Consider the following 12,361-nt stretch of genomic DNA (forward strand, 5'->3'; position numbering starts at 1 on the left):
ATGGAGGGTGAGATTACACGATTTCCTAGTTACTTTTTAACGCTGAGAAGAATTAACTCTGTATTGCACATTACAATACACTACATAAGCATGTGCAGTTTAGGCTGAACTTCTGTGCTCAATAAGGAATCATTGCTCCATGCTGTCACAGATTAGTTACATATTTTGAAGATAGAGACAACAGCAGGCCATTTACCTCAGCATGTATAAATATAGGCCCTGTGGTTGGAAATAATCCTCTTATGGAGGTGATGTTGACCCTGCTGCTGAATTTTTGATGCCCTGAACAACATAAAATTCCTGTAGAAGTATAAATAACCATGACATTTTATGAAACCCATCATATTAGATTCTACATACAAATCTGGTAATCTAACAAAAAGGTAGGTATGAGTGGCACCACTGGTAGTATAGGACACAAACACTGGTACAACCGGAATACAAAAGGATACACTCCGTGGACTATCAGATATAGACTTGTCCTGCGGCGGTGCTAGGATCAATGAAACCAATTGTAAGTGTATATAATATAACCAAAGAAAAGTAATCCTGCACTCACCACACGGGCTCTGTATATTCTGCTCCTTTCAAGGATAATCCATCCGACTGGCAGGTGTGCTTGGCGTGGGGCACTCAGAGGCGACTGTGGGTGAAACCGCAGGCAGTCGCCTCTGAGCGCCCCACGCCAAGCACACCTGCCAGTCGGATGGATTGTCCTTGAAAGGAGCAGAATATACAGAGCCTGTGCGGTGAGTGCAGGATTACTTTTCTTTGGTTATATTACATACAAATCTGGAACAACTATGCGTAACAGCATATGAGAGGTAACACAGACCCTCCATGTGACTGGCAGAGCAGCCAGCCACTAAGTCATGCTTCCACTGTGCAGTGCACAGATCACCCACATGGGCACTGTATAAGCGTCATTCCATGGGCACTGTATAAGCGTCATTCCATGGGCACTGTATAAGCGTCATTCCATGGGCACTGTATAAGCGTCATTCCATGGGCACTGTATAAGCGTCATTCCATGGGCACTGTATGAGCGTCATTCCATGGGCACTGTATGAGCGTCATTCCATGGGCACTGTATGAGCGTCATTCCATGGGCACTGTATGAGCGTCATTCCATGGGCACTGTATGAGCGTCATTCCATGGGCACTGTATGAGCGTCATTCCATGGGCACTGTATGAGCGTCATTCCATGGGCACTGTATAAGCGTCATTCCATGGGCACTGTATAAGCGTCATTCCATGGGCACTGTATAAGCGTCATTCCATGGGCACTGTATAAGCGTCATTCCATGGGCACTGTATAAGCGTCATTCCATGGGCACTGTATAAGCGTCATTCCATGGGCACTGTACAAGCGTCATTCCATGGGCACTGTACAAGCGTCATTCCATGGGCACTGTACAAGCGTCATTCCATGGGCACTGTACAAGCGTCATTCCATGGGCACTGTACAAGCGTCATTCCATGGGCACTGTACGAGCGTCATTCCATGGGCACTGTACGAGCGTCATTCCATGGGCACTGTACGAGCGTCATTCCATGGGCACTGTACGAGCGTCATTCCATGGGCACTGTACGAGCGTCATTCCATGGGCACTGTACGAGCGTCATTCCATGGGCACTGTATGAGCGTCATTCCATGGGCACTGTATGAGCGTCATTCCATGGGCACTGTATGAGCGTCATTCCATGGGCACTGTATGAGCGTCATTCCATGGGCACTGTATGAGCGTCATTCCATGGGCACTGTATGAGCGTCATTCCATGGGCACTGTATGAGCGTCATTCCATGGGCACTGTATGAGCGTCATTCCATGGGCACTGTATGAGCGTCATTCCATGGGCACTGTACAAGCGTCATTCCATGGGCACTGTACAAGCGTCATTCCATGGGCACTGTACAAGCGTCATTCCATGGGCACTGTACAAGCGTCATTCCATGGGCACTGTATAAGCGTCATTCCATGGGCACTGTATAAGCGTCATTCCATGGGCACTGTATGAGCGTCATTCCATGGGCACTGTATGAGCGTCATTCCATGGGCACTGTATGAGCGTCATTCCATGGGCACTGTATGAGCGTCATTCCATGGGCACTGTATGAGCGTCATTCCATGGGCACTGTATGAGCGTCATTCCATGGGCACTGTACAAGTGTCATTCCATGGGCACTGTACAAGCGTCATTCCATGGGCACTGTATAAGCGTCATTCCATGGGCACTGTATAAGCGTCATTCCATGGGCACTGTATAAGCGTCATTCCATGGGCACTGTATAAGCGTCATTCCATGGGCACTGTATAAGCGCCATTCCATGGGCACTGTATAAGCGTCATTCCATGGGCACTGTATAAGCATATATTGTGACCACCTACAAACTGCTCAGTTTGAGGATAAAGTCATCAATAGTCATTGTTAAAACAGTAACCCTTCACTAAAGAGGCAAAACAATACACTGGTGTATAACATTATATGTGCCCAGGACTAGAACACTATAAAAGACAGCATAAAATCTATTGGGGAGATCGATCAAAACCTGTCTAGAGAAAAGTTGCTGAGTTGCCCATAGCAACCAATTAGATCCCTTCTTTCATTTTGCAGAGGCCTTGTTAAAAATGAAAGTAGTGATTTGATTGGTTGCTATGGGCAAATTTCCCTCTGGCTAGGTTTTGATCAATCTCCCCCTATATCTTTCTGATAAACTTGATCCACTAAAGAAACCAACCTCTCTGTAAAACAAATTCATGTACTACTGCCAGAAATACAGGGAAGAGATACAGTCATGAGAAAAATTAAGTACAACCTCTTTAAATTCTATGGTTTTAGGTATAAGGACATAATAATAATATTAATTGTGATAAAATTATTTTCAGTATAGAGCACTAACATATTCCACATATATATGAGCGTACATAAACAGACAACCAGACATAACAGCATTACACACCAAGGGGGGATTTATTAACAGGGGAGTAAATCTGCAAAACTGCGCAGTGTGTTTTTATTTTGCACACTGACTTAATAATCCTGAAGTCTTGCGGTTTTAAGTCTGGCTTCTAGGCCTAAAACTAATACAAGACTTCCTGTTCTATCTTAGATTATAGAGGAGGAGGCTGCTGGAGCGTGAGGTCTACAGTCTCAGTACTACAGTGAGAAGTAACACCTCAATATAGAAAAGACAATAGATGAAGCTCACAGCTCAGCCTCTCTCTCCCTGTCAAATGACCTTTGCACTGGTCACAGAGTATGGCCAGTAACAATTCCTATTTATGTAAATGGAACAGCTCCTGTCTATAGTTGCCTATACCCATGGGGTTTGCTGTAAAGCCCCATAATAATGTACTAAAAAAAATTAAAAACAACATAAAAAATGGAAACCAACAAGAAAAAAAGAACATGTAATACAAAAAAAAATCTGGGTAAAACATTTCCTTTAAGAAAACAAAATGTGGAGCTTATTAATCAGAATGTTATTTGGTCCATATTTATGTAGGCTTAAATAGTGTGTTCATAAATAAAAGGTGCATTCATATGGAAAAAAACTACAATGATAAGGTAAGTAAACACTAAAAGTTCTTCTGATCCACACACTACATTCTCACTTACTTCAGTGTCAGATCCACCAACACTGCTGACATTGAAATCCACACTATAAGGCTAGGTTCACACTGCGGAATCGCTGGGCAGAAAATTTCCACCTGGAGATTCCGAGTGCGGCCAGCGCCGAATTAATCAGTCGGTGCTAGGACCGCGCGGGCACTGCAGTCTCCAATAGAATGCAATGTGTTCCGCGAGTATTTCCGCCTGAAGAGGGAAGGGAGCAACACCATTCTTCAGGCAGAAAATTTTCCGTTCACAAATTCCGAAGTGTGAATTTGTGAACAGAAACCATTTACTACACTATACATTTTAGTAAGCGGAATTTCTGCCTGCAATTTCAAAGAGGAATTGCAGGCGGAAATTCCGTAGTGTGAACCCAGCCTAAGCCAAATGGGCACACTGATCGGAATAGTACTGCAAATACCCTTTGATTATATATAGTGATATGGAATGTGAATCTGTACTTCAGCATAATACATGATTTTATTTACTAAAGGATAAAAAAATTAACAAATTCCTTTCATGCATGGTAAATAAATATTTTAAGAAATCAACACTTACCAACGCAGCACTTTTGACACCATTTTGTATCAGGTATTTTTGCAGAGACAGCAAACTTTCTGTAGAATGTAGTAAAAACAGAAATCAATAGACAATAACCATGTAGCAGATAATAAGTGGTGTTGCACAATATATACATTTTAAGAACTACATTGTATTTTAACTGGAAATCAATGCTTCCAGGGACACCACAATAATTCCCATTGCAGTGCAAAAACACTGTGTCATTTGTCAAGCGACTTTTAGCACAAACAACCATAAAACACACTGTTTGCTGAATCATAGAACAAGAAAATAGTATTATCATTAGCTAATATTATGTTACTATTTCATGCACAGTAAATCCAAAGGGACAACCTATTTAAGGAATTGTCATGGAATGAAAACTAAACAATCCTAACTTCCATAGAAAATCTACAGGTCCTTCTCCAGCAGGAAAACTGGAAGAGAAGTGCTTAGCCGCATGCTTCACCCCGAAAGATCAAAACCTTTGACATGTCTCTAGTACTGCCACTCCATTGAACCACAGGAACAAGCCCCATTCTTGTGATCAGTTAGGGTGTGTTCACACCACGATTTTACTATACGGTTTTGGCATACGGTTTCATAAAAAAAAAAAAGATATGCAACTGTATAGAAAACCGTGCCCCATAGACTTCCCATTCAAAACCGTATGCACCATAATGTATATGGTTGTCACCATTTTTCAAACCATATGGTTTTTTACTTTTTTTTTTCCGGTCAGAAAACCGTGGCCTACCACGGTTTTTGGTCCGGGTGAAAAACTGTATTAAATCGTATATTTTTTTTTTTTTTACATTGGAGTCAATGGGAACCGTACAGAACCGTATGTGCATACTGTTCCATCCGGTTTTCACCATACAGTTTTTTACTTTGCTGATTGTTTTGCCTTGGAACTTCAATCAAACAAGTGAAACTTTATTCATAATGGAGTGAAAAGTTAACACGTATATGTTTTTTTCTTAAAAAACTGATGCAACCGGACATCATTTTTCAAACCGTACACCGTTTTCAACCCTATACAGATAAAAATTTGTACACACGTTTTGATACAGTTTAGTCAGGTTTTGAGGAATCCGTTTATCAAAAACCTGATTCAAAACTGTATTGCAAAAACGTGGTGTGAACCCAGCCTTACAAAGGGAGATAAGTGTCTTTCTTGGACAATTCCACACAGCTGTTGGTCGGACCACATGTACAAATGGTACCTAAAAAAAAATCAGCTAATGATATCTTGACTGCTAGAAGACTCTATCAGGTCACTATCTTGGCCACCACCTACAGACACCAGGAACAGGAGGGTTAACACTTGTCCAAGGGATGTAGGATTAAATGACTCCCTGATAAGAGCTATCGCTCCATGAAATGCCCTGAGTCACAGTTACAACAGACCTCATATGAACTCCTTTCTCCTGCACACATGGTGTCCTTGCATCTCTCACCTCTAGCTGCATCAGGTTAACCACTCCTCCCCCTGCAAGTGCAGCAGAGCAAAGGGAACCTTTCTACAGCACTCTCTATAGAAAATTTAAAGGGGTACTCCGGTGGAAAACTATTTTTTTTCATTTCAACTGGTGCCAGAAAGTTAAACAGGTTTGTAAATTACCTCTGTTAAAAAATCTTAACCCTTCCAGTACCTATCAGCTACTGTATGCTCCAGAGAAAGTTGAGTAGTTGTTTTCTGTCTGAAAAAAGTGTTCTCTGCTGACACCTCTGTCCATGTCAGGAACTGTACGGAGCAGGATAGGTTTGCTATGGGGATTTGCTCCTACTCTGGACAGTTCCTGACATAGACAGAGGTGTCAGCAGAGAGCACTGTGGTCAGACAGGAAATAACTACACAACTTCCTCTGGAACATACAGCAGCTGATAAGTACTGGAAGGATTAAGATTTTTTTTAATATAAGTAATTTACAAATCTAACTTTCTGGCTCCAGTTGATATGGAAAAAAAAATAAAAAAATGTTTTCTACCGGAGTTCTCATTTAAAGGTGTCAGGGGGCCCACGTGTATGAATAGGTAGCACCACAGGAAATCTTCCTGGTCTGGGTGTGGTTATTGTGGGAGATCTTCAGCTGGCTGCACCTTCATGTTCAGGAGGCTGCATTTGAACTGCAGGTCGCATGTTGGACAAGCTAGCTATACTGGTACCTGACTACTGAATCAGCCAACCAGTGTGTGTTGCTGTTGACCCTGTATGTATATAGAGATATTCTCCCCTAGAACTATCCATACATACTGAATCCCATGGAGCATACTATGTTTTTAAAAAAAAATCTGAATTCTTTTGAATATAACAAAAAATAGTGTAAAAGTTGTAATTTGGCTGTATGCATTAGAGATGAGCGAACTTACAGTAAATTCGATTCGTCACGAACTTCTCGGCTCAGCAGTTGATGACTTATCCTGCATAAATTAGTTCAGCTTTCCGGTGCTCCGGTGGGCTGGAAAAGGTGGATACAGTCCTAGGAAAGATTCTCCTAGGACTGTATCCACCTTTTCCAGCCCACCGGAGCACCTGAAAGCTGAACTCATTTATGCAGGAAAAGTCATCAACTGCCGAGCCGAGAAGTTCGTGACGAATCAAATTTACTGTAAGTTCGCTCATCTCTAGTATGCGTGAACCCTAAATCTCAGTTTCAAGATGCAGATTGTGAAGTCATTAAGGCTTAAAGGGGTACTCCGGCGCTTAGACATCTTATCCCCTATCCAAAGGATAGGGGATAAGATGCCTGATCGCGGGGGTCCCGCCGCTGGGGACCCCCCGTGATCTTGCAAGCCACACCCCCTTAAAATCAGTACCCTCCGCCCCCTCAATGTAAGCCTATGGGAGGGGGCGTGACGCCCCCTCCCATAGGCTTGCATTGAGGGGGGCGGAGCGTGACGTCACACGGGGTGGAGCCTTGACGTCACAATGCTCTGGCCCCGTGATCGACAGTAATCAGACCCGGAGCGAACACACTCCGGGGACTGATTTTATCGGCGTGCAAGATCACGGGGGTTCCCAGCAGCGAGACCCCCGCGATCAGGCATCTTATGCCCTATCCTTTGGATAAGGGATAAGATGTCTAAGCGGCGGAGAACCCCTTTAATAGTCTTAATAAGTCAATCTTATTTGCTCAAAACACACCTAGGGAGTATTCTGTCAGGAAGCTTGTGCGCTGGAATAGCAACAGGCAATTTCTGCATTTGTCTGGCATAATCAAACAAGCCAGGGAGATTGTGCGAATATAGTTGGGAGGCTTTACCTGCAAATAACAGAGAAGCAGTATTTTAGTATTAACTCACATAAGGCATAGCAAGCACAGACACCAGAAATGACCAAACCAGAAGGAAACAGAACACCACAATGCCCAATACTATTTATACTATACACATTCTAGACTAAACAGTGCTACAAAACACTATTTCTGAAAAGTTCTAAATCCTAAACGTTCATCTACATAATCTTTAATAATGTATCACATACCAGATATCGAGAGAAGGCAGTTGTTCATTACATACATCCATGTACATCTTCTTGGGAAAAGCTGGCGAAGACAAGAACAGGAGACAAATTTGTGCTTTATAGTATTCATGCAGATGGCTGTAAGTAGGTAACATGATATATAATACTGGGAAGTATCAAAGTTTGCACAATACCTGTTCCATTGATGTTTCATGCAGTTCATTCAAATTCAAAGTATAAATCCCTTCTTCAGCACCAAATATTAGATACTGATCTGAAAGGTAGAAACATGGACAGCTGTAACTTTAGAAACCTGCACATTGCAAAGTGCACATTATAATGGTGGAACCAGTGCTGAAAATCCTCAAATATTCTTAAAGGGGTACTCCCTTGGAAAACTTTATTTTTTAAATCAACTGGTGCCAGAAAGCTAAACAGATTTGTAAATTACTTCTATTAAAAAATCTTAATCCTTCCAGTACTTATTAGCTGCTGAATACTACAGAGGAAATGGTTTTCTTTTTGGAACACAGAGCTCTCTGCTGACATGACCACAGTGCTCTCTGCTGTCCATTTTAAGAGATGTCCAGAGTAGGAGAAAATACCCATAGCAAACATATGCTGCTCTGGACAGTTCCTAAAATGGACATAGATGTCAGCAGAGAGCACTGTGATCATGATGTCAGCAGAGAGCTCTGTGTTCCAAAAAGAAAACCATTTCCTCTGTAGTATACAGACCCTAAAAAGTACTGGAAAGATTAAAAAATTTTTAATAGTAATAAGTAATTTACAAATCTGTTTAACTTTCTGGCACCAGCTGATTTAAAAAAAAAAAAAAAAAAAAGTTTTTCACAGGAGTCCCCTTTAACATATAGGAGAGTAAAGAAAGCAGGTTGCACTCACCAGGATCAGGTGCAGTACATTCTTTATTCCAAAGCAAATTCGGTGATGTTAAGGGTCTATTCACACGTACAGTATTCTGCGCAGATTTGATGCGCAGGATTTTAAAGGGGTTATCCAGGAAAAGAGTTTTTTATTTATTTATTTATATATATATATATATATATATATATATATATATATATATATCTCAACTGGCTCCAGAAAGTTAAACAGATTTGTAAATTACTTCTATTACAAAAATATTAATCCTTTCAGTACTTATGAGCTGCTGAAGTTGAGTTGTTCTTTTTTTTGTCTAAGTGCTCTCTGATGACACGCGTCTCGGGAACCGCCCAGTTTAGAAGCAAATCCCAATAGCAAAGCTCTTCTACTCTGTGCAGTTCCCGAGACAAGCAGAGATGTCAGCAGAGAGCACTGTTGCCAGACAGAAAACAACAACTCAACTTCAGCAGCTGATAATTATTGAAAAGATTAAGATTTTTTTTAATAGGAGTAATTTACAAATCTGTTTAACTTTCTGGAGCCAGTTGATATATAAAAAAAGTTTTTTCCTGGAATACCCCTTTAAGATGTGTTCAGCTTACATTGAAATCTGCACAGAATACTGTACGTGTGAATAGACAATCAAAGTATACGGCCATGGAGAGCAGGAGGCGAGGATGCCGGAGGCATCCTCGCCTCCTGCTCTCCATGGCCGTGTACTTTTAACATCACCGAATTTGCTTTGGAATAAATAATATACTGCACACGGTCCTGGTGAGTGTAACCTGCTTTCTTTACTCTCATATATGAAGAAATGATATGTGCATTATAGGTACAGCACCACAGTGATTTTTACACTTGGCAGCTTTTCCTTTGCAAACTACACCAGCTGCCCCTGCAATAATATATCTCCAGACACACACGAGACTTCACTATTGAGTATGCAGTGCCGGACTTCTATCTTCTATATAGACTGCGATTCTTAATATATATATATATATATATATATATATATATATGTATATATATATATATCATGTAAGACCCATTTATCCTTTTCACATTCTTTATAAATGCACAGCACAAAATAAATGGAGATTCCACACTGTAGCCCTGGTGACGTGATCATCTTCCTCTAAAAGAAGACAGAATAGAGAGTTGTACCTATCGATCTGTGCCGCCAACTCTGGATCTCCACAAGACCATGGCAATTAGGCTGTCACCATCTGGTGGATTTACTTGCCACTTGAACCTATTTGGGGGCTGCCTTGCTGGCACAGTTTGGCAATTTTATTTTCTACACTTTAGTGCCCTGAAAACTTTATAGGGTATTTACAGTGACTTGTAAAGTGATGTGACTTTACCTAGTATGTACAATACGTGTTGTAACTTTCATGCTTGGTTATTGTAGTTAGAAATATAAAACAAAAACAAAAAAGTCTACCTCTCGTTTCTGGATTTATCCATGATGTCGCACAATAGATCTTCAAGGGACAGCCATTAAATACTTTTGAAAAACATGCACCCATCTGTTGAAAATAAAAACAGAAATAAAAAAATTACAACATACAGCCATAACAGATAACAGCATATAACAGAGCGGACAATTCATGAAACAATACTGCCAAAATAAAGACAAACACTGGAATCAAGGGGTCTCTCTATGGGTACATTCACACATACCATATCGGCTGCCGATTTGATGCTGCGGATCTGCTATTGATATGGTGCTGCTGATTTGATGCAGAGCTCAACAATTTATATGTATTGATTTGACAACGCGAAATCGACAGCAGCAAAGCCGCAGCGTCAACACGCACGAAACGGCTGTAGCCACTAGGTGTCCCTCCCATTGTTTTTATGTCTCCTTGCTGAACATTTTTTTGTACTCGCACCTTTATAATAAAGATATGAAGATATGATATGAGTGACACTATTTCCTCTATAATGATTATTATACTTATAAATCAGCAGTGACCGCTAGTTATATAGACCTGCTAATGTGTGCCCGTCACATTGAGGTATAGCAGGGACAAGACTGATCTTCTGGTGTGGTGGGGTGCGGCGTCCATTGCTGCCATGGTGCTGTGTCTGTGGGGAGGTGCGGACCAGGGACTGGTTTGAGTGGCATTGGGGCCGCTCTGCCAGTGGGTCGTTCTCCTTGTGGCCACTGGTGTCGCGGCGGTGGTGGTCTCCGCCCAGTGCTACCCCATTTTATGCTTTGGACATTAGGGACCCACTCTATATAGGTGGTCTTGACGTGGCGAGTGGGCTTGTACCTTTTGATCAAAATATATACTAACAACCTGTTAGATTTTGAATTTATGCTAAGCAAGTAGATCAAAATACAAATGGTGGATGTGCGATTATGTCTGTTTTCTCTACCTGAATTCACAAGACTGATCTTCATATGGTACTATGAACAAGGTGGTTCAGGAGGAGAGCAGAATTTGTTACCCCCAAATTCTATACAACCCCTTTAAGGGTAGTTTTGACTGAAAGGCTTGTCTTCGACATTTTTGTTTGCAGTGCTATATAAAAACAGCGATATTAACCCCTTAAGGACGCAGGACGTAAATGTACGTCCTGGTGAGGTGGTACTTAACGCACCAGGACGTACATTTACGTCCTAAGCATAACCGCGGGCATCGGAGCGATGCCCGTGTCATGCGCGGCTGATCCCGGCTGCTGATCGCAGCCAGGGACCCGCCGGCAATGGCCGACGCCCGCGATCTCGCGGGCGTCCGCCATTAACCCCTCAGGTGCCGGGATCAATACAGACCCCGGCATCTGCGGGAGTTCGCGATTAAAATGAACGATCGGATCGCCCGCAGCGCTGCTGCGGGGATCCGATCATTCATAACGCCGCACGGAGGTCCCCTCACCTTCCTCCATGCGGCTCCCGGCGTCTCCTGCTCTGGTCTGTGATCGAGCAGACCAGAGCAGGAGATGACCGATAATACTGATCTGTTCTATGTCCTATACATAGAACAGATCAGTATTAGCAATCATGGTATTGCTATGAATAGTCCCCTATGGGGACTATTCAAGTGTAAAAAAAAATGTAAAAAATGTAAAAGTAAAAGTAAAAAAAAAAGTGAAAAATCCCCTCCCCCAATAAAAAAGTAAAACGTCCGTTTTTTCCTATTTTACCCCCAAAAAGCGTAAAAAACATTTTTTATAGACATATTTGGTATCGCCGCGTGCGTAAATGTCCGAACTATTAAAATAAAATGTTAATGATCCCGTACGGTGAACGGCGTGAACGAAAAAAAATTTTAAAAGTCCAAAATTCCTACTTTTTTAATACATTTTATTTAAAAAAAAATTATAAAAAATGTATTAAAAGTTTTTTATATGCAAATGTGGTATCAAAAAAAAGTACAGATCATGGCGCAAAAAATGAGCCCCCATACCGCCGCTTATACGGAAAAATAAAAAAGTTATAGGTCATCAAAATAAAGGGATTATAAACGTACTAATTTGGTTAAAAAGTTTGTGATTTTTTTTAAGCGCAACAATAATATAAAAGTATATAATAATGGGTATCATTTTAATCGTATTGACCCTCAGAATAAAGAACACACGTCATTTTTACCATAAATTGTACGGCGTGAAAACGAAACCTTCCAAAATTAGCAAAATTGCGTTTTTCGTTTTCATTTCCCCACAAAAATAGTGTTTTTTGGTTGCGCCATACATTTTATGATATAATGAGTGATGTCATTACAAAGGACAACTGGTCGCGCAAAAAACAAGTCCTCATACTAGTCTGTGGATGAAAATATAAAAGAGTTATGATTTTTAGAAGGCGAGGAGGAAAAAATGAA

The 12,361-nt window shown here is 41.3% G+C and overlaps 1 protein-coding gene across 8 annotated transcripts in view; it reads right to left on the reverse strand.

Moving 5' to 3' along the window:
• Positions 1 to 12,361, reverse strand: part of MAP4K3 (mitogen-activated protein kinase kinase kinase kinase 3) — a 302,519-nt gene that overhangs the window by 28,736 nt on the left and 261,422 nt on the right. For all 8 annotated transcript variants that reach the window (XM_056567508.1, XM_056567505.1, XM_056567504.1 and 5 more), the window contains 5 exons: positions 9,976 to 10,060; positions 7,841 to 7,920; positions 7,668 to 7,728; positions 7,329 to 7,446; positions 4,178 to 4,236 (listed from right to left, as the gene is read on the reverse strand). In XM_056567508.1, the coding sequence (XP_056423483.1) occupies positions 4,178 to 4,236; positions 7,329 to 7,446; positions 7,668 to 7,728; positions 7,841 to 7,920; positions 9,976 to 10,060 (403 nt within the window). The remainder of the gene's footprint in view (positions 1 to 4,177; positions 4,237 to 7,328; positions 7,447 to 7,667; positions 7,729 to 7,840; positions 7,921 to 9,975; positions 10,061 to 12,361) is intronic.

The sequence above is a fragment of the Hyla sarda genome, chromosome 3 (genome assembly GCF_029499605.1).
Source record: "Hyla sarda isolate aHylSar1 chromosome 3, aHylSar1.hap1, whole genome shotgun sequence".
NCBI classification, from domain to species: Eukaryota; Metazoa; Chordata; class Amphibia; order Anura; family Hylidae; genus Hyla; species Hyla sarda.